Below are 23,904 nucleotides of genomic sequence, written 5' to 3'. Positions count from 1 at the left end.
TTTTTTTTTGTTATTTATTTATGAAATAGTAATACAAGTTTTATTTATAAGATGCAGATGATAGAGTATATAATAAAAAGCATGTTTCTCTTTCACTCTGAAGCCACTCAGTTCTCCTCAGAAGTAACCAAAGATACTAGCTTCTACTGAATCATTCTAGAGTTAATCTATGTGTACATATGTATGTTTGTATACAATATTTGTAAAAATAGAGCTCTACTCTCGATTACCGGCTCCATAGCATTCCAGTATATATACATACTAAATTTATATTACCAATTTATATAGATGAATATTTAAGCAGTTTCTAATCTTTTGTCATTTAAAGCAATGCTTCAATGGATTTCTTATATATATATATACACATATATATGTGTATATATAATGTATATATAACATTATATTCAGCATAGAAAGAGTAAAAAGAAAAGCATGAAAAATTATTTTCACTAAAGGCTATAACTTTAATTTCAGTTGGTATTAATAGAGATTTCAATACTAATTCATTTAATATTTATGAGTCCACTATGGTTGCCAGTTATCCCTTATGACATCATTTATAAGTTGATAGAATAGGAGCACATTTTCTTATCTGAACTTTTTAGAATAGCATTATGTAATTTTTTTTAATAGCCAGAGATTGCAAAAGAGTATTAGATGGAGAATTAACCTCTGAATCATGTTATATACTAGGAAATTAGGATTACATTTGCAGTGGTATGGAAACAAATTTAAGGATGAAGTGTTTTGTAGAGCTTCATAACATGACTCATTTTGTACATGTCATAGATCAAAGTATGCCATGTGAACTATACCATTACTGTGCATTAAAAATCTGACATAAAACAAGTAACATATGATACAGACATTATCATAGCCCCTAGTGCACAACCAAACATGTTTAAATAATTAGTGTGTTTTCTCTCTGTTTTCTTTCTGTTTAGAATATTATCATTTCAGAATAAGAAATAACAATTAAATGGACTTATGTATAATTGTAGTCATATTCACATGCATATATGTATGCATGTATCTTTGTATGCATTTACATAGATATGTGTTTTAAAATACTACTTGCCAGATCTTTAAAGTTGCCTTCCAATCCTGGTTGAAAATTATACAGGAAATTGTTTCGATATTAGGCATATTTAAACAAATGCCATACTAATTTATATCATTAGAAATATATTTGCACGTGATTTAATTTGGAGAGACACAATTTTAATGAAGTATTCAGATAAACAAATGTTAGTGTCAAATGCAAAAACCCACAGCAGTAGAGCTGCAATTTTAATTGTAACTAAATTTTAATGTATTCATCAAATACATGTCCCACTGTATTTAATGAAAATATATTATTTATATTTCTCCCTTTGAGACCCCTTTGAAGATTGTAAAGCATACTTTCAGGACAGAAAAGAGTCGACATAGTTTGTAAATTAGAGACAATGTTCTTCTGAGTTTATTCTTATTCGTTTGAATGCAGTTTAAAAAATGTACTTGAAGCTTGGTCATATTATTCATGACACATTCCTGTAAGTTTAAGCATGTGATTCTTTGGAGAAAGAGTACAAAAGAAATAAAAAGTATTTCGTGAGTAAGAGGGGAAGCTACGCATAGGATATAGAAGGGGCAATGGCAAAAGGAAAGGAAGTAGCTACAGGGAGAGGCCATTTTTTTAATTCCTTCCAAAGGGCACTGGTGTATATTTTATAACTGTTCGTCTCTGTTTTCCTGAAGTGCTAACTTCTTGAAGCACAAAATTACATGTGTGTGCCAGAAGGCACATGGAAACAAAACACACCAGAAAGCACTGCTGACTCTTAGCCACTGGTTTAATATGGACAGTTTTGGAAAGGTTTGCAAGTCCAGCTGAAGCTACTGATTTTGATTAGTTTTTCAAGGAAAAAAAAAAAAACCTTTTTAATTGAAAACCTACCACTCAAAATCAAAAGTTAGATTAGAGATGATACTTTGAGATTTTCTTTCAGACTAAAAAATAGGTTGATAATAGCAAAAGGTCTTTTGCAACTCTAGTATTTGCTGTAAATAATGATATGTCTTTGTAGGTAGTGATGTTTTAATATTGATTCTTAAGTTTTTCCCAGTCCTTAAACAGCAAGCATAGAAAAGGGAGGCTCTTCGCAGGCCAAACCAAGTTAACTTATTGGATCTAATTCTAAAATTTGGCCCGTGTTTGTATATTCAGAATCTAAATGCTAAAATTTGACTTTGCTAATAACCAATTTTAAGGGGAAACAATTACCCTTTGGTGCCTAAAGATGACTCTGCTTTTCATAAAACATTTAAGGAGATAACTAGTGTTTCATGGGTAATCCAAAGACTTCCATGATTTCCTGTCAGGGAAGCTGCTTTTCCTAATGGTTGTGGCAAGTTTTTGGCAGTGGGTGATGTGGGGCTTATGAGAAGAGTTGCATCTTGTTTACTTCTATATAGAAGCCAAAAATACGGAGCAAAAAATACCTCATGTAGCTAAAAATCTATGTACTACTTAATGTTTTCAGGTGGCAAATGCAACTGTCATTTCATATAAAATTCCTTTCATTAACTATAAAAAACAGTACCTGCCTGCCAGGCTTTGAATGTCCTTTTAACTGTAAAAGTAAACAGTAAAGAAATCACACACTTCTAGTGCTTTTTACGATAGATTTGCAGAAAGAAAAATAAAAGGAGAAACCCCTTTATAGCTCACTAACATTAAATAACATCTTAGGAAAGAATGCCATAGTGATTGGAAAGCATCATAAGATCAGTGAAATGACAAAACAGTCAACCCCCATATTCACAGTAGGTATAATAAACTAGTCAAATAATAAATTTTTAAAATCTGTCTTTTACAAAAATATTTTTTGCTTTTCATCTCTTGTATTTTTTAATGATGGCATCTCAATGTTTGCTCCTGTTGTTTTTCTGTCTCATCTAACAGACATATTTTGATAGTCTGTACTCAAACACAAAGGTTTGTGAGATCTGGAAGAACTTACATATAGTGCAATATAAAAAGCCTATGAAGCTAAGACTCAAATTTATCAATGTCCAGAGGAAAACAGCACTGGCCAACTCTTTCTATATCTTCTCTTCAGGCAGTGATGAAACTGCTGGAAAGCTATAAAAATAAATTGTTTTTCTTAAACATATATCACTCATCTTAGAGTTTAAAGACAATGCCCCTAATGGTGATCGCTATTTGTGCACATGGCTGTGGAAGAAGTGAATGAAGAAGTTACACTGTCTGCTTTGTGCATATGAGCAGTGAGCAGACTCTTCTGAGGTTGATGATGTGCCTCCTTAGTGCACGGTCTGCATCTGCTACTCTGCTTCTTAGAGATGTAATATACTTGATAGCATTGCTCAGGGAGAGAAAATACATGTATACATCTTCAGGAATATAAGACTATCTGGTTAGAATTATTTTTAATGGCCAGATTGAATATTACTAGTAGATTGTTAATACAGAGAGCAGGAAGGAGGTTATAGTGTAATGCACAGCAGCGATCCAGTCTGGGCAGTCACTTAGATGTCTTAGGCAAGAGTAAGTTTTGCATTACTTAGGTTTTCTTCCTAATGTTACTTTAGGTATTTTAGTCATTTACAGCATTGTTTCTGTTCTTTAATTTAGTCAAGGGAAGGTTGATTATTGTCCTCTTTGGAGTTGAAAAAGCTTTGTGAATTTAAATATACATTATATAGAAATCTAATCAATAAAATATTCTTTTATAAATACAGTTAAATATAAATCAAAAGCAGCTACCATCTGTAGCAAATCTTTCATAAAAATCATCGAAGGAACAAAAGCATGTCATTGTACATACCAACCTTTCATTATGCATTATCCAATAAAATGACATTTCGAAAGATTCACAGTGGGTAGCATATGGAATACTCCATAAACACTGATTAGATTTAATAATGTTTGTATCGCTGTTTGGGAACATGTACAAGGAATGCGACAGCCATATATTATTAGCATCAAAATAACTCAGAAGGAAAGCTCCTAATTAAAGCAGGACTGATTTAGAAACTTAGCAAAATTGCAGCCAGAAATAACCACCTACCCACCTGCCCGAGACTTGGGACTTTCTTTTATGCATACAAAACAAACTTGCTTCTTAGGCCTGTGAGATGGCTGCTATGAAAATTATAATGAACTGTGACAATACCATTTTCAGCTTGTCCAGAATGGCACAAAACCTAGTCTCACAAGGACAACGTTGCTGCTCAAGTTAAGGTTTCAGCCAAGTGGCATCAAAGGAAAGCAAGATGTGGTCTGCAGTTGTGTGTGCTGAGCTGTACTCAGTGACTCTCCATGATTGATTAATATCCTCCTGCTTGGCAAATGTGCATATATTAAACAGCATCACAATAGCAAAAATTCGCTCACAGCCTGCCGTAGTAATTGATGCACACCTGTCCTGAAGAGCAATAAGAGAAGGAGATTGTTTAATTGGACAGTTTGAAAACCTGGTTGAGAATGGTTCCCCGCCACTTATAAACTAAATAATTATACTATAATCAATGTCTGTGCCTGCAGTCTAAAATATAAGAATGTTCAACTGGTTTTAATTTTTTGGACAACTGTCTGAGGGCTTATGAAATTTCTGTGTTAGGCATTTAATCTTTTTTCAAAGTTAATATTTTCCTAATATTTATATTACCTTTTTAAATAGCATTTTTTCATACCCTTACCTACAATCCATTTAACTCATTCTTAATTCATCAAAAAGCAAAGATGCCCTTCCAGAAGCAATGACTTTTCTTCCCAGTTGTTAGCTTGGGTCATGTGAGTGTTCTCATTTTGTAATAATATCAAAACATGTATATGTATAGTATTTTGCAGTCTCCTTTAATCATATCATCATTTTATTCTAAAAGTATACTATTAACTCCTTAAGTATTAGATTATTGTTTTTTCTTGATCTAGAATCTGTCAATGCTCCTGTTTACTTTATGCATCTCAGTTTAAATCTAATTTAAATAAAATGTCATTTTCACTGAAAGTTCTAAATTAGTAGTAAATATGCAAATATTTAAATTATTTCCCAAATGTTCTTTTGAGATACTTATTATTTTCTACTTTTATTTTACTTTGGGAAAAATAATTTATAAGCTAAATAATATTTAAACATATAAATATTCTATTCTATTAATTTGATTCGTAAAATGAGCTCAAGAAACTTCTCATATATATTAGACTATATAGCCATATTCATTTTTTGCTAGTACATTAGTATTTTTATCTAAATTAATTTTTATCCACTAACGAGTGTTAGGAAGCACTGTACATCATTAAAAGTCTTTATTCCTAGATTAAGTATTTCCCAAGATTTATTATGATATAAACATATTCTTTTCCCCCCCCCCCCCGCTTTCCATCAGAAAATAGCTTTAAGGCATCATGATAAAAATTATAATATATTTATAGAAAAAGGGTAAATCAAAAGCAGTAAAGATGAAAGAATCGGATTAGACTTTCCATTTGCTTACTCAATATGGTGTGTCTTATGCCCAGGTTTCCATCTTTACAGAATTTACTGAGTATGTTTCAACCACACTGCAATCTAAATGATTTTTTTTTCTCTGCCATCTGCTGTTCAGTTAATATGTGTTTGGATATGTGTTTTATGCAAAGTAGCTAACAATCTAACATTTTGGGACACTTTGCTGTTATGTCTTGACAATGCCTGGGCATTTGTGGATAAAAGAGTTGTATTTTTGCTTGTATATATAAATGAGTAAAACTCACTCCCTGCCCCCACTATTGTCCTCACTAAAATGAGAATACATTGAGATGCTAAAGGAAAACACCCACTTTAAAAACAACGATAACAAAAAAAAATACTAAACTTATATCAGGGTGATTCAAGTATTAATATACAATAGAAATATACATTAACAATTGTATAAGTGTCCCATCACTTATTTGCAACTTATCTCTACATCGGAATTTCCTTAGACCAGCCAATGACTATTTTCAGTATTCTCAGGCAGCAACATGTCTTCCAGGGAACCTGGGTGTTACAAAGGGGAGAGCACACAGGAGGGAGCCAGCCAGGTGCTCTGCTTATAGTCAGCTTAATCATAGAATGTTTCTATTATCACTATAGCTCTAATTCTATTGCTGTTCCCTAGGTAACTGCCTAACACTTACAAGTCTTCTCTTGGTATTGTCACAAAGTAGTTCTAAAATATGTCTCAAAGTCTATCTAGGTACATTCACTGGCATTTTTTTCTGCCCTCCCTCTATTCATATACACACACACATACACACACACACACACACACACACACACACACTTCCTTTGCTCCTAAGCAAGGTCTTTGTGAACTAAATTGCAAGGGGAGAAGGAGACAGTCACTGACCCCTCTACCTTGAACTTGGATGAACCCGGAGACTACTCAGATATACAAGTAAAAATTTGGATTCATCATGTATTTGTGTGTGTGTGTGTGGAATTAGTGACCTAAATAGAAGTTTGCCTTTTTTTTTAACATGGTAAAAAATACGTAATATGAGATCTACTCTCTTAACATATTTTTAAGTGTACAATACAATACAATATTTGTAACTATAAGCACAGTGTTGCCACAGATCTCTAGAACTTTTTAATCTTGCATGACTGAAACTATACCATTGAACAGCAACTCCCCATTTTCCCTCCCCACAAGCTCCTGGCGACCACCATTATACTTTCTGCTTCTATAAGTTTGACTACTTTAGATACCTCATATACGTGGTATCGTGCAGTATTTGTTGTCCTTCTCTGGCTTATTTCACTTAGCATAATGTTCTCCAGTTACATCTATGTTGTAGCATATGACAGATTTCCTTCTTTTTAATGGTTGAATAATATTTTATTGTGTAAATATACCACATTTTCTTTATTCATGTATTGATAGACATTTAGATTTTTGCCACCTCTTAGCTATTGCGAATGATGCTAGAATGAACGTGGGAGTGCAAATATCTGAGATCCTGCCTTCTTTTTTCAGTCCAAGTTCTTGCTTTGAATAACACATTGACATTGAAACACATACGATTCCTAAGATCACATAATTTTTTGAGATGTCAGAAACACTTAGAGGCAGCAAATACATTAAAGATAGATTTGCAGTCCTACTTTATATCCATGTCACAGACTGAACACTACTGAAGCTATTTGTTATTGTTTGTTTTCCTCAAGCAGAAAAATTTCACAGGACACATTTTTATCTTTCCAACAAAAGAAAGAAAAGAAAGAATATGTTATTTGGAAGTAAAGCCACTGTATTTGAATAGCTTCTTCTATAGAAAGAATCTAAAAATGTCTTTCACAATTAATGCAATTTCATATTTAAGGTAAACATTAAATTGATACTAGAAAAAAACACAGCACCTACTAGCATTAAAGTACAATTAATAAATTCTTACATATGTATATACACATACTACATACATGTGTAGGTACATACATATATACATACACATAAATGCATATATGTTTAGAGAACCTTAAAAATAGATAAAGAGTTGCCGAAAGCCTAGAAATGTGGTGCAAAAAAAAAAAAAGTTTTTGAGAGACTTCTAATGTCAGGGACGGCAAACAGCACAAATCAAGACATGAGTCCTCAATAAGCCATGGTGTTAGAAACATAAAGTAGTGTTTCAATGCTATTATTTATTTTAGAGTAACACGTCTGCCTTTGAGATAGTTTATTATAGCTTAAATTCAGGATGAAGTTGCCAAGTACTTATTAGGCCCTTAACCCTATTTTAGAAATCATAGGAAATACAAAAAATGCACAAAATATATATTTTACCACCAATTACTTTTGATCTAGAATAGAAAGTTTTAGTATAAAATTAAGCAACTAGCTTGTATAATATATTCAAGTACCTCCATTAAAGAAATCCAAGCACTTTAATTACTGTTTCTCAAGATGCTCATGCTTCTATTTAACCTGAATACTTATAGAATCTGTCACTTTATAGCTGGAAGGAATCTTACAAAATTTCTACTTTAGTCTCTCCATTTTCATTTCTGTGAAAAGTGAATTCTATAGACCACCCTTTCCATGCAAAAAAGGGATTAAATATGTTACCTCAGTTCATAGTTTATTCAAATACCTCTTACCTGGATGAGTCAACTTGGTTTAGAAGATTTTTCTTTTCTTTCTTTTTCTTTTTCTTTTCTTTTCTTTTTCTTTTTCTTTTTTGATAACACTTCTTTACCTCACTGGTGATTTTAGTTAAGGAAAGATAAACAAAAAAATAATATAGCATTTTCAGCTGAATTTGAAACTACTGTTTAGATTGAAAATGCATGTTTGGAAACTATCTACAAGTCAGTCTAATAATCCCCAAACCCAAAATAGGCATTTGAAAACAAATATAAGAAACTAGAAAAATAAAATGCCCAAAGAATTTAGAGAATTATTTTACAGTGAACAATCCCAAATACCTAGATTTTCATTCTAAAGCATCAGACATAGCAGAAGTACTTGTGTAGTAAAAATTTAAAAAATAAAAATCACAAAGAGTACACACAAAAATGATGAAACAGGGATTCTCAGATACTTGGCACCACCATTTTTAACGAATTTTATAACTGTTTACAGTTATTCTTGAGTCTGTCATAATATGTCTTAAACTCAGTTCTGTCACTACCCAAAACAATAAAACTCCGTTCCCCGGGGATATATCCTTTGGCAAATTCACACTACATATTTTGCTTCATTGACATTTGTAGTAAAATGATCTTTTCTAATCATTGGAAACTGTTAGCACAGACTGTGGGATCTGATATTTTACTCTCTTAGCTAAAGTTTTAAGTCCAGAATGTTCTTTATTTTCAGGGGTGCATATCAAGACCAAACATATTCAGATGAAAGGCATGTTTATTGCACCAACAAGAGTGTTAAGGGAGCACTATTAAGGCACCATTCTGATCTAGATCTGATTGGAAAAGAGGAAGTCTTTGCTCCATTTTTCTTTGCTTTGCAGTTCTCACTGTTGCCACCCAAGCTGATCTCCAAGATATCAAAAACCCACTGACTTCCAACTGCCTGTTAGATATGACCATCCCAATGTTTGTAAATAAATGTAGGAAAACAAATGTAGATATCTATTCATAGATATCTCAAGCTCACTGTGTTGAAAACTAGTCATTATTTTCCCTCCTTCCTCCCCCACCCAAAATAATGTTCCCTTTCTTGTCTCCTAAGTTCTGTTAAAGAACAAGTAAACACCAAGCATACTCTGAGTCAGGTGGACTAGAATACCTAAGTGGTATCCTCAATACTTCTCTCTCTCTAACCACTGACATCTAGTCAGTCACCACATCCCATGGTCTCTATCTCCTCCATATTTCTTATATCTACTTTTTGCTTTCTATTCAGTGTTACTCTGTTAGCTTCCTAGGTGCTCTCCCAGGGTTCAGTGTCTCACTTCTCCAAACCATCCTTCTTACTGTCAGCAGAGTTAGATTCCTACAAACAGGTAAGGTCATATTATTCTTCTATATAAAAACCATTGATTACTCATTGCCTACAAAGTAAACTCGAAAACTTTAACATGCATTTTACACCTTTCTAGGTGTAGGTAAGGAAAGACTTGCCCTCTATGTTCCTAGGTTCAATAACCAGGTCTATGAAATGAACCGATGATAGGCAGATTAACAGGAAAAGAAGTATACAGATTTATTAATTTTTGATATATGCACAGGGACATCACAGAGGGAAAAAGAGAATACCCAAGCAAACAATGAGATTATGAGATTTGAGAGCTCATATACTGTCTTAATAGGAGAAGTGGAGAGGAGCTGAAGACCACTTGGAGGAGAGTAAAGGATTTTTAGAAAAGATGAATGGCCCCTTAGAAGAATAGATGGAAGTATAATAGTGTATGACAAAGTTTGAGATCAACTTATAGTCTCCTTTCCTGTGATTAAAGGCAACCTTCTCTGGTCGATGAAACCCTGGGGCGAAGATTTATGACAATTGAGTTTCTTTTAGAGGATCTGTCTTAAACAAATAAGGGGAGTTCAGAGAAAGCCTCTCTCTGCATTTGCTGTTTTTGCAAGTGCCTTCAACTCAAAATAGCCCTCATGCCAAAGAGGTATATGTTATTAGGGTGGCTTGTTCTGCTACTCATGACAGGCATCTCCTCTGCATCTCCTTGTGTCCCCAAATTATGTTACCTCAGAATAGTAAAAGTTCCTTGATAATTCTAGATATTTTTATACCATTGCTCATGTTATTCTCATTGCCTGGGGTGTCTTCTTCTTTGGGTAGGGAAATCCTTTCCATACCTCCAGATGGAACTGGAAAGTTACTTTCTTCTGAAACCTTTCCCAATAATCTCAGAATCACTCCTTTCTATGTGTTTCCACATCTTTCTTGGAGTTTAGTTTATTTTGCCACACGCTTTTCTTTATTTTTCAAACAAGAGAAAATAAGCATGCTGGTTAAATGCATAGTTTTGTATTGTGGGGTCGTGCGGAAGGGTACCCAGGTTCAAATCCTGAATCCACTCCTTACTATAGAGATGTCACAGAGAAAGTCAGTTGACTTCCCCAAAGCCAATTTCATCATGTGAAAATGGAGTTACTAATAGTATATATGTGTCATAAGACCATTGGGAGGATTAAATAAGACAAGGCTTATAAAGCATTTAGCTCAGAGTCTGATTCATTGTAAGAATTCAGTAAACATTAGTTCCTGCTACTGCTGCTCTGCTATTATTTATCTCTCTCCCAACACTAGTTTATAAATTCGGTGATGGTTAGAAGCCATGTCTTATCACTTTACTTTCTTTTTCTCTACTTAATCTCTCACAATTTCTTATACATTGTAGCCACAGGATAAATGACACTGAGAGCTGAATGTGAGGTAGGGCTGGAGGTAGGACTTGATCTCATTAACATCTGTGTATGCATACTCTGAATATTAAATAATAATACTGACATTCCAAAATATACACATCAATCTCAAAATGTTATAATCATAACTCTTCTGTTACTCTAAACACAACTATTTATGTGCCAATCTCAATAGTTATGTATTGCCTAATACCTGCTGTTTTTTAGCTTCCTTTGATTCTATGTAATATTCTTAGTAACTTACCAAATATACTTTAACTGGATATTTATATAATATATCTACTTCTCATCAGTAGTTTGGATCTACCAACTAGACTTACTATCATTTGGACAGTATTCTATATTCCATTAGTTCCAGGATTTTTTTATTATCATTGTTAGTGTATGTTGTATGTGTCTGTGTTAATTTGAGCTAGCATTTTTTATGCCTTTATGCAAAAGAAATCTGATCTTATCACTTTCTTGTTTAAAACTCTTCAATGACTTATATTTTTCTGAGGAAAAAATTCGAAATGTCAAGAGACCTGTAGAATCTGGCCCCTATGTACCTCAGAAACTGTCTCCCTCCTGTCTCCCACTTATTCTGTAAGCTCTAGGCTTCCAGGCCTTTTTTTCTTCTTTGCGTGTCTACAATATTTAATATCTTGCAGAGCTTCCACTCACCCTCCCCCAGTGCTCCTTCTCCTGGCATTTTCCCTTCAGGTCTCAGTTTTAATGTTTCATCCTTCAAGAGGCCCACCCATACCCCCAATAAGTCTACTAGGTCTTCCAAATATAACACTCTTTAACAACCTATGCTTTGCAATCAAAATTCTTTAATTTGTAATTTAGATTGTTTAAAATGTATTTGTTTCATGTATGTTTTCCCGCTAAATTGTTATCTCCGTGAAGGCAGTGACTAGTGACTTTATGCGAATATTCATTACTATATCCTAAGCACCTAGAAGATACCTGGAACATAGTAGGCACTTTATAAATTTGTTTGACTAAATGAATGGCAAGATCACTCTATTGGGTTTCTAAGAATGCAAAGATAGATTCTGTCTTCCAAGGGAGGGTGAAAAGAAATATGCACAAAAGACACAAGGGAGTGAGTAATGAATGGGAATAGAGAAAAGTAAGAGTGCTGAGTGTACCCCTTACTTCTATAATAACCATCGAATTTGTGGCTTTAACTGGAAGCTGATTTAAAAGCATTTTCTTTATACCCAGCTGACTTAGGCCATTTGTGGAAAAGTGTGGCCATTACAAAATCGTTCCATCTCCCATTAACATAATTGCCTCCTATATGTTAAAAACTGGGAATTTTGTTTCAAAATCCCTCATTGACTATGCTATCTTTGTTATATTGTTTAAATACCCTATGCCTATATTTTGTAATCTGATTTTTTGAAGATTTTTAGTCTATATTCTGGATTATTTTAAAGTACCATGTTGAATCCAAATGAAAATTAATATATGCATTCCATATTGCCCTTGTTAATGTTTCCCATTTTAAAGTATTTGTCGACACATATTTATCACATAATGTTATTTGTAAGTACATTTCAGCTACTTTAATATGCCTTAATATTATTTAAGGTAAATTTTTTGAAATACTAACAACTTTTTACTAAAAATGATGTATTCAAATTACATGGAAAAATTAATATTTTTTTTAGCATTCAGAGGAATCTTTTTGACAGGTCATGGAAAGAGGAAATGCTTTCTATATTCTTCAATAGGTTGTATATTTGTGACTCTTTTATTTAAATGAGTATGTCATGTTGCTAACTAAAGCTTGTGTGAAGGTTAAGTGGATCTCAAGCTGATTTTTTCATGTTCTCAACAATCCAGCAGCAATGCTATTTAAAATTTCAAGTTTTTTTTTATTAAAATCATAACTAATACACCGCCTACAAAGATGAGGAATTTTAAACGGATTTGACTTAATTAGCTGTGAGATACATAAACTTCATCCCCAGTGCTCTGTGAATACTTATTCCAGTTCTAATGGAACAAGCGTTCTGTGTTAATTACTCTTTACATCAAGATTAAGTATAATGATAAACAGTTTTCTCTGCCAAGTATTTGATGGAGTAATACTATGAAGGAGAGGAAAAAGTTTCACTCATCTGTTTTGGGGTCTATGGCCAGGTCTAAAATTTAAACTGGCAAAGATAGATTAGCAGGAGAAAAACATACAAATCTATTGAATGTAACTTTCTTGTGACATGGTAGCCTTTATTAGGAAATTAAGACCCAAAGAAATCATTAGACCTGAGAATTTTTATGCTAGGATTGATAAAGAGTGGAAAGTCATGGAAAGATATGATAGGGTGAAGAGTATGAGGTAAGCGTAATAAACTGAGGGGAACTTAGCAAGTCCCCTTCATTTGGATTCTTCTTGATGTCCCTCCATCTTGGAGATAAAGATGGTCCTTTCCTCTGGATATAAGAAGCCCCCTCTCACACGAAGGCCTTATGACTTATTTCTGGAGAGGAGTGCCAAGAGAAGGTCAGAGTGGCCTTCTGCTTCTTCTATTTTCTCAAAGGCCTTCAGCTTAAAATATTCAATATGCCATAGTGCTATGTTTTGGGGTAGCATATTCTGAACCCCATCATCTGTTTTATCAGTTAGAAGGCAAAGGTTACAACACCTAACTTCAACCAATTTATGTTCAGGCAGGTACAATTACAAAAAAAAAAGTCAATAGATAATATACTAAAAGTGTAAAGAAAATAATTTACCTTCTATTTAAGTACATGCCTATGGATGAATTATAGCTACCTCAGGTTGGATTTTTTAATTGAAGTATAATTGACATACAACACTATGTTAGTTTCAGATGTACAACATACTGATTCAACATTTGTATACACTGCAAAGTGATCATCACAATAAGTTCAGCTAGCATCCGTCACCACACAAAGTCACAAATTTTTTCTTGTGATGAGAACTTTTAAGATTTACTTTCTTAGCAACTTTCAAAGTAGCAATATAATATTATTAACTATAGTCACCATCCTATACATGACACCCCCATGACCTATTTTATATGTGGAAGTTAGTACCTCTCGATCCCCATTACCCATTTCACCCACTCCCAACCACCTCTCCCCTTTGGCAACCACCAATCTGTCCACTGTACCTATGAGTTTTGTTTTGGTTTGTTCATTAATTTATTTTGTTTTTGAATTTCATATGTAAGTGAAATCATATGGTATTTGTCTTTCTCTGTCTAATTTATTTCATTTAGTGTAGCACTCTCTAGGTCCATCCGCATTGTCACAAATGTCAAGATTCCATCATTCTTCATGGCTGAGTGTATTAGATTGTGTGCATGTATGTGTATCACATCTTTCTTTTCTTTTTTTTTACTTTAAAAAAATTAAGGTTATTGGGGTAACATTGGTTAATACAATTGTATAATCTTCAGGTATACATTATAATTTGACATCTATATATTCTATTGTGTGTTTACCACCCAAAGTCCAATTTCCTTCAGCTACATGTCCATGAGTCTCTGTTTGTCTTGTTCATTTGTTTCTTACAGGTTTAGATCACACATATAAGTGATATCATGCGATTCAACTTTTTCGATCTGGCTTATTTCGCTTAGCATGATTATCTTGAGGTCCATTCAAGTAGTCGCAAATGACAGTATTTCATCTCTTCTTATGGCTGAGTAATATTCCATTGTATATATGTACCACAGCTTGTTTAGCCATTCCTCTACCGTAGGACACTTCAGTTGCTTCCATACACTGGCCACTGTGAATAATGCTGCTATGAACCTCGGCGTGCAACTATCTTTTCGGATATGGGTTTTCAAGTCTTTGGGGAAAATACCCAGTAGAGGGATTGCTGGATCATATGGTAGGTTAATTCTTAGAGTTTTGAGGAACTTCCATACTGTTTTCCATAGTGTCTGTACCAATTTGCAGTCCCACCAGCAGTGTATGAGGGTTCCTTTTTCTCCTGTGAGATGGAATCTCATTCTGGTTTCGATATGTATTTCCCTAATAGCTAGCGATGTTGAGCATATTTTCAAATATTTATTGGCTATTTGTATGTCCTCTAGGGAGAAGTGTCTGTTCAGGTCCTCGGCCTATATTTTTTTTTTGGATCGTTTGTTTTTTTGTTGTTATTGAGACATATGAGTTCTTTGTATATTTTGGACATTAGGCCCCTATCGAAGGCATTGCTTGCAAATATATTTTCCCATTCGAATGGTTGTCTCTTTCTCTTGTCGACAGTTTATTTCGCTGAGCAGAAGCTTTATAGTTTGATGTAATCCCATTCATTTATTTTAGCTTTTACTTCCCTCGCCTTTGAGGTCAAAGTAATAAAATCCTTTTTAAGTCCAAGGTCCTTGTCTTTAGTTCCTATTTTTCTTCTATGCATTTTCTTGTTTCAGGTCTTATATTCAGGTCCTTAATTCATTTTGAGTTCATTTTGGTGTGTGGTGAGAGACAAGAGTCTAGTTTCATTCTTTTGCAGGTAGCTTTCCAGTTTTCTCAGCACCGTTGATTGAAGAGCCTTTGCTTTATCCACTGTATGTTTTCGGCTTTCTGCGTCAAAAATTATTTGCCCATGCAAATATGGGTTTACTTCTGGACTCTCAATTCTGTTCCACTGGTCTGTGTGTCTGTTTTGCGGTAAATACCATGCCATTTTGGTTACTGTCACTTTGTAGTATAATTTGAAGTCGGGCAGAGTGATGCCTCTAACCTAGTTCTTTTTTCTCTGGATGGCTTTGGCATTTCGGGGTCTTTTGTGCTTCCATACAAATCTGATGATTTTTTGTTCTGTTTCTTTAAAAAAATTGATGATGAGATTTTGATGGGGATTGCATTAAATTTGTATAATGCTTTAGGTAATAAGGTCATTTTAACTATGTTGATTTTTTCAATCCAAGAACACGGAATATCTTTCCATTTCTTTGTATCTTCTTCGATTTCTTTTAATAGGGTTTTGTAGTTTTCATTATATAGGTCTTTCACTTGTTTCGTTAAATTTATTCCCAATTTTTTTTTTCTTTTTGGTACAGTTGCAAAAGGAATTGTTTTTTCTACTTCTTCTGCCAATTCATTATTAGAGTATAGGAACGCTATGGATTTTCGAACATTGATTTTGTATCAAGAAACTTTACTGTATTTGCCTATTGTTTCGAGTAGTGTTCTTCTGGAGTCTTTAGGGTTTTCTATATAGAGAATCATGTCATCCTCAAATAGTGACAGTTTGACTTCTTCGTTTCCTATTTGGATGCCTTTTATATTTTTCTCTTGTCTGATTGCACTTGCTAAGACCCGCAATATTGTATCGAATAACAGTGTCAATAATGAACAACCTTGCCTTGTTCCTGATCTTTGAGGGAAGGTTTTTAGGTTTTCACCATTAAGTATAATGTTGGTTGAGGGTTTGTCATAAATGGCTTGTATTATGTTAAGGTACTTTGCTTCTATATGAATTTTGTTAAGAGTTTTGGTCATAAATGGATGTCGTATCTTCTCAAAGGCTTTTTTTGCATCCGTTGATATGATTAAATGATTCTTATTTTTTAATTTCTTTATGCGGTGTATCACATTAATCGATTTGTGTATATTGAACCATCCCTGTGCTCCTTGGATGAAGCCCACTTGATCATGGTATATAATATTTTTAATATGTTGCTGTATTCAGTTTGCTAGTATCTTATTTAGGATTTTTGTATCTGCGTTCTTAGAAATATTGGTCTGTAGTTTTTTTTTGTTTGTTTATTTATCTAATCCTTACCAGATTTTGGTATCAGAGTAATATTGGCTTCATAACATGAATTTGGGAGTATTGCCTTCCCTTTGATTTTTTGGAAGAGTTTGAAGAGAATAGGTATTAAATCTTTGAATGTTTGATAGAATTCACTGGTAAAGCCATCTGGTCTTGGACTTTTACTTTGTTTTTCCAGAAAGAAGATTTATTATAGGTCTCTCTCTCTTTAGCCCGTTGCAAAGAAAGCACTTTACTTTTGGTTCTTTTGGTTTCCAGTAGGTGGCGTCTAAGCCTCTTGGATCCCTGCTTTACATAAAGCCTTAAAAATGCCTTTTTATTTTCTCATAGATATTTAATCATGCTCGCTACCCTCAGTTTCAGTTCCTGTCAGTGTTAGCGACAGTGTCAGCAGTGTTTGCTCAGATTCCCCTGGGGCTCCGCGGTAATCAGTCTCGTAGGGTATGCGGGGAGGTGACCTCTGGGTTGTGGGTTGGAGACTGTGGTTCAGCCTCTGTTTTGCACCTGCCGACGGTAAAAATCAACTGTTGTTTCTCTGCTATCCAGTTCTACTTCTTTGCTTTTTGCCCTGATGATTGGGCCCAATTGGGTACTTGAGGCTTATATGCCATTCTTGAGTAAAGAGTGGTAGGTAGGGCTCTGGGACTTCAAAGGGAAAAGAGGTAATTCACAAGTAGATGAGAATGAGCAAATATGTGGTAAATTCTTGCTGGGCCACCCAGAAACAACAGGGCACATCTAACAAACATATTCTTGCATGGATCTTCCCTGTTTGCTGCACTCAATTCACATATGCTAAGGTGAATAGGCTAAGCCTACCTTCCTGAAACATGTTTTTTATCTGAATTCCTTTAGATAGGTAAGAAGGAGGTAAAAACAAACAAACAATCATACATAACTCTTCTTCAGTTTGTTGGACTTTAATTGTTTTTAGCTTTAAATAATTTGATGTGGATACTCATTCTGGACCCATACAAATTATTATGTTCATTAATCCGTTTTTAATTATTTTTTTTGTATGGTATAAGACAGTGGTCCAGTTTCATTCTTGTGCAGTTTTCCCAATACCATTTATTGAAGAGACTTTCCTTATTCCATGTATGTTCTTGCCTCATTGTCATAAATTAATTAACCATACAGGCGTGGGTTTATTTCTGAACTCTCTATTCTGTTCCATTGATCTATGTGCCTGTTTTTATGCCAGTATCACACTGTTTTGATTACTATAGCTTTGTAAAAATAATTGAAATCAGGGAACATTATGCCTCCATCATTTTTTTTTTTCTTTCTCAAGATTGCTTTGGTTATTTGGGATCTTTCTTGGTTCCATATAAATTTTAGGATTGTTTCTTCTATTTATCTGAAAAGTGCCATTGGAATTTTGGTAGGGATTGAATTGAATGTGTACACTGCTTTGGGTAATGTAAGCATTTTTACAAAATTAATTCTTCTCATCCACGAGCATGGAATATCCACCTTTTTGTGTCTTCAGTTTCTTTCATCAATGTCTTATAGTTTTCAGTATGCAGGTCTTTCACTTATTTTTTAAAATACATTTCTAGTTATTATATGCTTTTTGACACAATCATAAATGAAATTGTTTTCTGAATTTCTAATAGTTTGTTGTCGGTGTATAAATATGCAACAGATTTCTGTATATTGAATTTGTACCCTGAAACTTTACTGAATTTGTTATTTCTAACTGTTTTTAGCAGAATCTTTAGGGTTTTCTATATATAAAATCATGGCATCCAAAAATAGTGACAGTTTTACTTCTTTCTAATTTAGATATCATTTATTTCTTTTTCCCCATAATAAAATATTAACAAGAAAAAACTAAGCAGAAGTTTATTAATATGCCCACCTCATGTATACTTTGGAGATACCCTGGTAAAAGTGAGTTAATTCCCTGAGGTAGCCTAAATCACCAATTTAAATACCATCTCCAGCTAAAGATAAAATAAAGGTGTGAAGACACCAGTTATTGGGGGAGGGGAGTTACCAGGAAAAGCACCATTAAAAAAAAAAAAGTGTAAGGTTTGTTGTACAGATTTAAATCTGCAATTTCATCATTGATTCATCCTTCTCTTCCTGGTAAGGAGAGGGAGACACCCTCACAAATGGAGATTTCCTTTATAAATGTAAATATTCCTTTCAAAAGGGTAACTTTTAGTATTCTCAGAAATTTTCCTATCTCTGCTGTTTCTCAATCGGCTCAGAATAACCTGTGCCATAGAAGCATATTTTGGAGTGGCATATTCTGCAACACTTCATTACATTCTAACCCAAGATAGATGAGTGCCTTTTTCTAGTTTCCACAACCCTAAAATCTGAATAGTGGTATTTCTCTGCCTCTTTGGTAAGGTTGTTATGAAGAATACGTGGCATAATGGGAGGAAAAATATATCGAAAATGGTAAAGTCTTATACAAATGCAAATTGATAATGGTAGAATTATTTGTAATATTAGATTATAAACTTCTTCAAGGTCTGTATTAGGCTTTAATGTTATTGTATCCATCACAGTGCTTATTAACATAGTACTAAACAGTATATCGTATTTAGTGGCTGTTCAAAAAAATTAAATAAAAATTTCTAACTGAAATCAAGTGATGAAAAAGGAATGATAGTGTCTAGTTCTTTTTTACCTGCAGTACCAGGCAGGATTAGGTAACATGGTTGCAACTGTGAAAGATTCAGTGCTGACTCATGCTGTTTCTTTTACAAAGTAATCACTGTGAAGATAAGTGAAGAACTTGGAAATTGGGTTGCTGTCCATTTATTATTTCTAAGATAAACTGTTCCCAGAATTTTTCAAATTGTCTCACTTTGGTACACACACAGAATTTCTGAAATCAGTTTTTGTTCTAGGAAAACAAATTTGTGAAATTGTGTATCACTACATGGGCATATTTTAGCTGGTGAAAAATTGTGTCATGATAAATAGGAAACAGTTTTTCGCCTTTTTTATCTTTGGCTTTTTCTCTGTGCTGTACAGATGTTGAGGCTTCTGAAATATACAGTTTATTAATTTGCATTGCAAATAGAGTACAAGTAAGTGACCTTTGCAAAGTGTTTCTGCCTAGCAAGTCTCTGGCATGAGTTTTCTTTATTTAGGGAAGAGAGACTAGAAAGCGAAAATCTCACTTTCATTCCATGCTAAGAAATGAAGGGTGTTGTCTTATTTCCATAACTCTTAAATAGGACGTTTAACACATTTTAAAAAGTAAAAAAAAAAAAAAAAAAAATGGGGATATTCTTAGAAGTGAAATCAAAATATGTACGTAGTATTACATATAATTTTCATTGGTAAAAGAAGAGTTAGAAATGCATTAATTCTTTCAGTTATGTTGACATCAAAATGAACTTGAGGGTTGAAAGGTATAATGTTACTTATTAGCAGGGAAGAGGTTGTTGGATTGCTAATGCGGATGCCAATACTTAAGTAGCATAAGAAAGAAAATATGTAGAGGGGGGTATCTCACTTTTAAAATCATGATGTATTCCATAAGTATCAGCTGCAAAGTAATTTTCCAGAAATGGTCTGATTTCCCCATTGACTTCCATTGTATAGGTAGAGCTATGTTCCCATGGAAAATAAATTTGGCCCCAGGTTATAATAAAACACACTGAAGAATTCAGAAAGTGTTATGGAATCAAGTATTTCAAGACACAATTATCAGTATCTGATAAAATAATACTATCACATAATATTAATACACTGTGGTGGATCTTAAAATAGCATGCCACAAACTGTGCTATTATTCTTTTACAATTCCAAGTTTATTACCTTTCTATTTAAAGATATTTTACTTATGTGATCATTATTGATTTTTAATAAATTTAATTCTAATTTTAGAAGGTGGATTTAGTTCCCTATATTCTTCATGGTTAGCCTGCTTACCTTTCTCTGAAGCATTTTTATCATCTAACATTTAAAAGGGAGGGAGCAATTGGGGGGATTGTTTTATGAACTATATAGATGCCTAACCAATGTACTGTGTACTTGATACTAATTTAAATATTTTTTTAAAAAAAGTTAATAGCCATAGGAGAAAGACCAGAAGGAAATGCCCCAAAATGTTCACAATACTTGCTTCTGAGTTGTTGAAAATTTTAGTTCACTTATTTATGTTTTTTAGATTTCTAAGTCACCTAAGGAGATAATTTTCTATAAATATATCTTCTATAATCAGGAAGAAAATATTATAATTTCTTTCTGTAAGTATAAATTTATATATAATGAGATTCCTTTAGTCAGACACATTTATATATTTGGTTCATTTTATGCTTTGGTAGTGATTGTTACCACTTTTTTGATACTATTTGTAAAACAACGATGTAATTAATATCTGGATAACTAGTTTTTCTAGAGCATACTACTCAGAGTGTAATCTTGGACTGGCAGCCTCAGCAGCACCCGGGAACTTGTTAGAAATTAGTGTTCGGGTCCTTGAGCTCAGGCTCAGCAAATAGGAATCTAGGTTTGAATAAGCTGTTGGGGTGATTAAGGTTCCAGAACTATAGCAGAATCTCTCCCTCCCCTCTCCCTTCCTCCCTCTTCCTCTCCCTTCCCTTCATGTGGGATGGAGACACACACACACACACACACACACACACACACACACACCCCTATTTATTCATAATCTACATATAGAATTTACTGTAACCTCTCTATGTAGAATATGTACATTAAGAGAATTTATACTTTTTTTCTAAGTTTTTTGTTAGTGTTTGTTTCTATCCTACCTTGTTCATAAAAAAATATGAAGCAGTTTTGGCATATTTATACTTATGTGTTTTCATTTAGCAAACCTGTACTAGCAGACCTGTTCTGGGTTATGCATTAAATTCTTATGCCTAATTTATAGTTTTTCAAAACTCACTAAATGATATAATGACTCCAGTAATTTGTTGTGGGCTGAACTGTGTCTGTGCAAAATTCACATATTGAAACCCTAGCCTCTAGAACCTCAGAATGTGACTATTTGGAGATAGGGCCTTTAAGGAGGTAATTAAGTTAAAACGAGGTTCTAAGGGTGGGCCCTAATCCCATGTGACTAGTGTCCTCATAAGAAGAGGAGATTAGGACGCTGACAACACAGAGAGACCACCATGTGAGGACACAGAAGGCAGCCATCTACAACAAGATAAGGGGAGAGGCCACAGAAGAAACCAAACTTGCCAACACCTTGATATTGGATTTCTAGTCTCCAGAATTGTGAGAAAATAAATTTCTGTAGTTTACTTCCCAATCAGTTGCATTTTGTCATGGCAACCCTAGCAAAGTGACATGTAAGTATTTACAGAAATGGTGATATAATTCAACCTTAACATCTAGTGATTGCCTTTGAAGTACTATTGGTTCATGTTCCTTAACAGAAAGCTACAGCTTTACAAAGACTGCCAGAGACCAGTATGAAAAACTGCTCACCATGCACAACAATATGGTAAAGCTCTATGAGAGTCTTGGAGAATACTTTATTTTCGACTCTAAGACAGTGAGCATAGAAGAGTTTTTTGGTGATCTCAGCAACTTCCGAACTTTGTTTCTGGTGAGTAATACATCTTAATGCATTAAAAAGCCTCTTGCTTTTGTTTTAAATAATTTCTTCTATTGGCATTTTATGTAACTATTGACCATATTGATTTCATGTTATAGCTCTGTAACAGGAATTGACAGATATTTTAAACCTGTGACATAGTTAAAAATTGTTGGCTTGCTTAATGTACAATGGGGACCTAAATGAATTATCTTCAACTTTAAGTATACATGGGAATTTTTCCACTGAAATTGTATGGAAAATGAATGAATTGGTACATAAATGGCCAATTTTTATACAGCATAATATTACAATTTGACCTAGCTTAAAAATTCATATCTAAAATAATATTTAATACAATAAGATGCTGTGGTTTATGAACAAATTTCTTTCATATTCTAGATGAGGAACTGATTCTAAATTAGACTGTGTAAATGACCTTGAATACCTAAAATTTCTTTCAGAGTGTGGGCTCTTATTTTAAACTGTAACTCTTGTGTATAACAGCAAATATTAGCATTAATTGGAGGGGAGCAATTAGTGTGCCAGTTCTGATGCTAGAGGGGAACAAAAGCTTTGCTGTATAGATGCTGTGGAAATACTTCTCTGCATCAGTGAAGGAATAGAAGACTACAGACTCTGATGGTAGTAAAGAAAGATATGCACAGTAGGTGATATCAAACAAAAGTTCATGTACTTTAAAGAAGGAATTTTAGCAGTTATCTCCAACAGAAAGATCAGTTAGCAAACTAACACATTGCAGTTTGAGGTATGTTTCTGTCCTCAGAGCAGTTTTGCTAAATAAGGCTCCCTCTCTTAATTGATGGTGTTGCCCCATGAAATCATTCAATTTTGTTGTGACTTGTACAATCTATCAGATACAAATATACTCGTGGAAAGCATTTGTTTTCATCTACTGACTTAGGACCTGGAGCCCAGAGCACCCCAGCTTGAGTTATTACCAGCTCTGGGTTCTATGTCCAAAAACTTTCATAAGTATAATCACTTGTTTTCCTTTTTGCTGAAATTTTGGAATTATTTTGGTCTTTGCTCTTTATCTCTTAATAGAACATGTATTTAACCTTTTAGCTGGCCAATAAGTAGTAATGTGTGTTCTGTTAATGAGTAGTCAATTTATTTTCAAAATTTAAAATTTATAAATATGACATGAACATATGAATATCCAGTATTATTTTCAAAGAGGAAAAAAAGTATGTTGAAAAGAAATGGGGCTAGAAAAGACATTTCAGTTGACACATCGAAAAGATAAATCCAGTAGATTATTTTTGTAACATCAATGTCTATAGGTGAATGGAGAAAAGAAATATAATTAATATTGTCGATCTCTATTAAAAAGTGCCTTGTTTTAACATGGATTGGATCCTAAAATAGTCTGTGCCCCTCATCTCCCCAATACAGACGTAGTAGAATTTGGTATACTTCTCTCATATTGCAGCATTTGATTTAGGACAATTTCTGTGTGACAGCCTATGTTCAGTCGTATTAGATGCTTAGAAGGCTTGCTAACAATTATACTTGTAGAACTTGGTAATCATAACTCGTTTTTAAAAAAAATGTAAAGATATCATTATTAAGACCTGATTCTGCGCTCTCGTGCTATCAGTAATAAGCTATGTGACTGTAGGTAAGTCATTTATCTTTCTAGCTATTTTATCCTTCTTTCCTTCCTTCCTTCCTTCCTTCCTTCCTTCCTTCCTTCCTTCCTTCCTTCCTTC

The 23,904-nt window shown here is 33.7% G+C and overlaps 1 protein-coding gene across 4 annotated transcripts in view; it reads left to right on the top strand.

Annotated features, from left to right (window-relative positions):
• The window catches only part of DIAPH2 (diaphanous related formin 2), a 781,302-nt gene that overhangs the window by 544,388 nt on the left and 213,010 nt on the right, over nt 1–23,904 (top strand). For all 4 annotated transcript variants that reach the window (XM_025044410.1, XM_025044409.1, XM_015586720.2 and 1 more), the window contains one exon: nt 22,016–22,180. In XM_025044410.1, the coding sequence (XP_024900178.1) occupies nt 22,016–22,180 (165 nt within the window). The remainder of the gene's footprint in view (nt 1–22,015; nt 22,181–23,904) is intronic.

This window comes from Pteropus alecto, unplaced genomic scaffold (genome assembly GCF_000325575.1).
Source record: "Pteropus alecto unplaced genomic scaffold, ASM32557v1 scaffold182, whole genome shotgun sequence".
Lineage (NCBI taxonomy): Eukaryota > Metazoa > Chordata > Mammalia > Chiroptera > Pteropodidae > Pteropus > Pteropus alecto.
The sequence above is the reverse complement of the archived record's forward strand: the minus strand, read 5'-3'. Positions and strand labels throughout refer to the sequence as shown.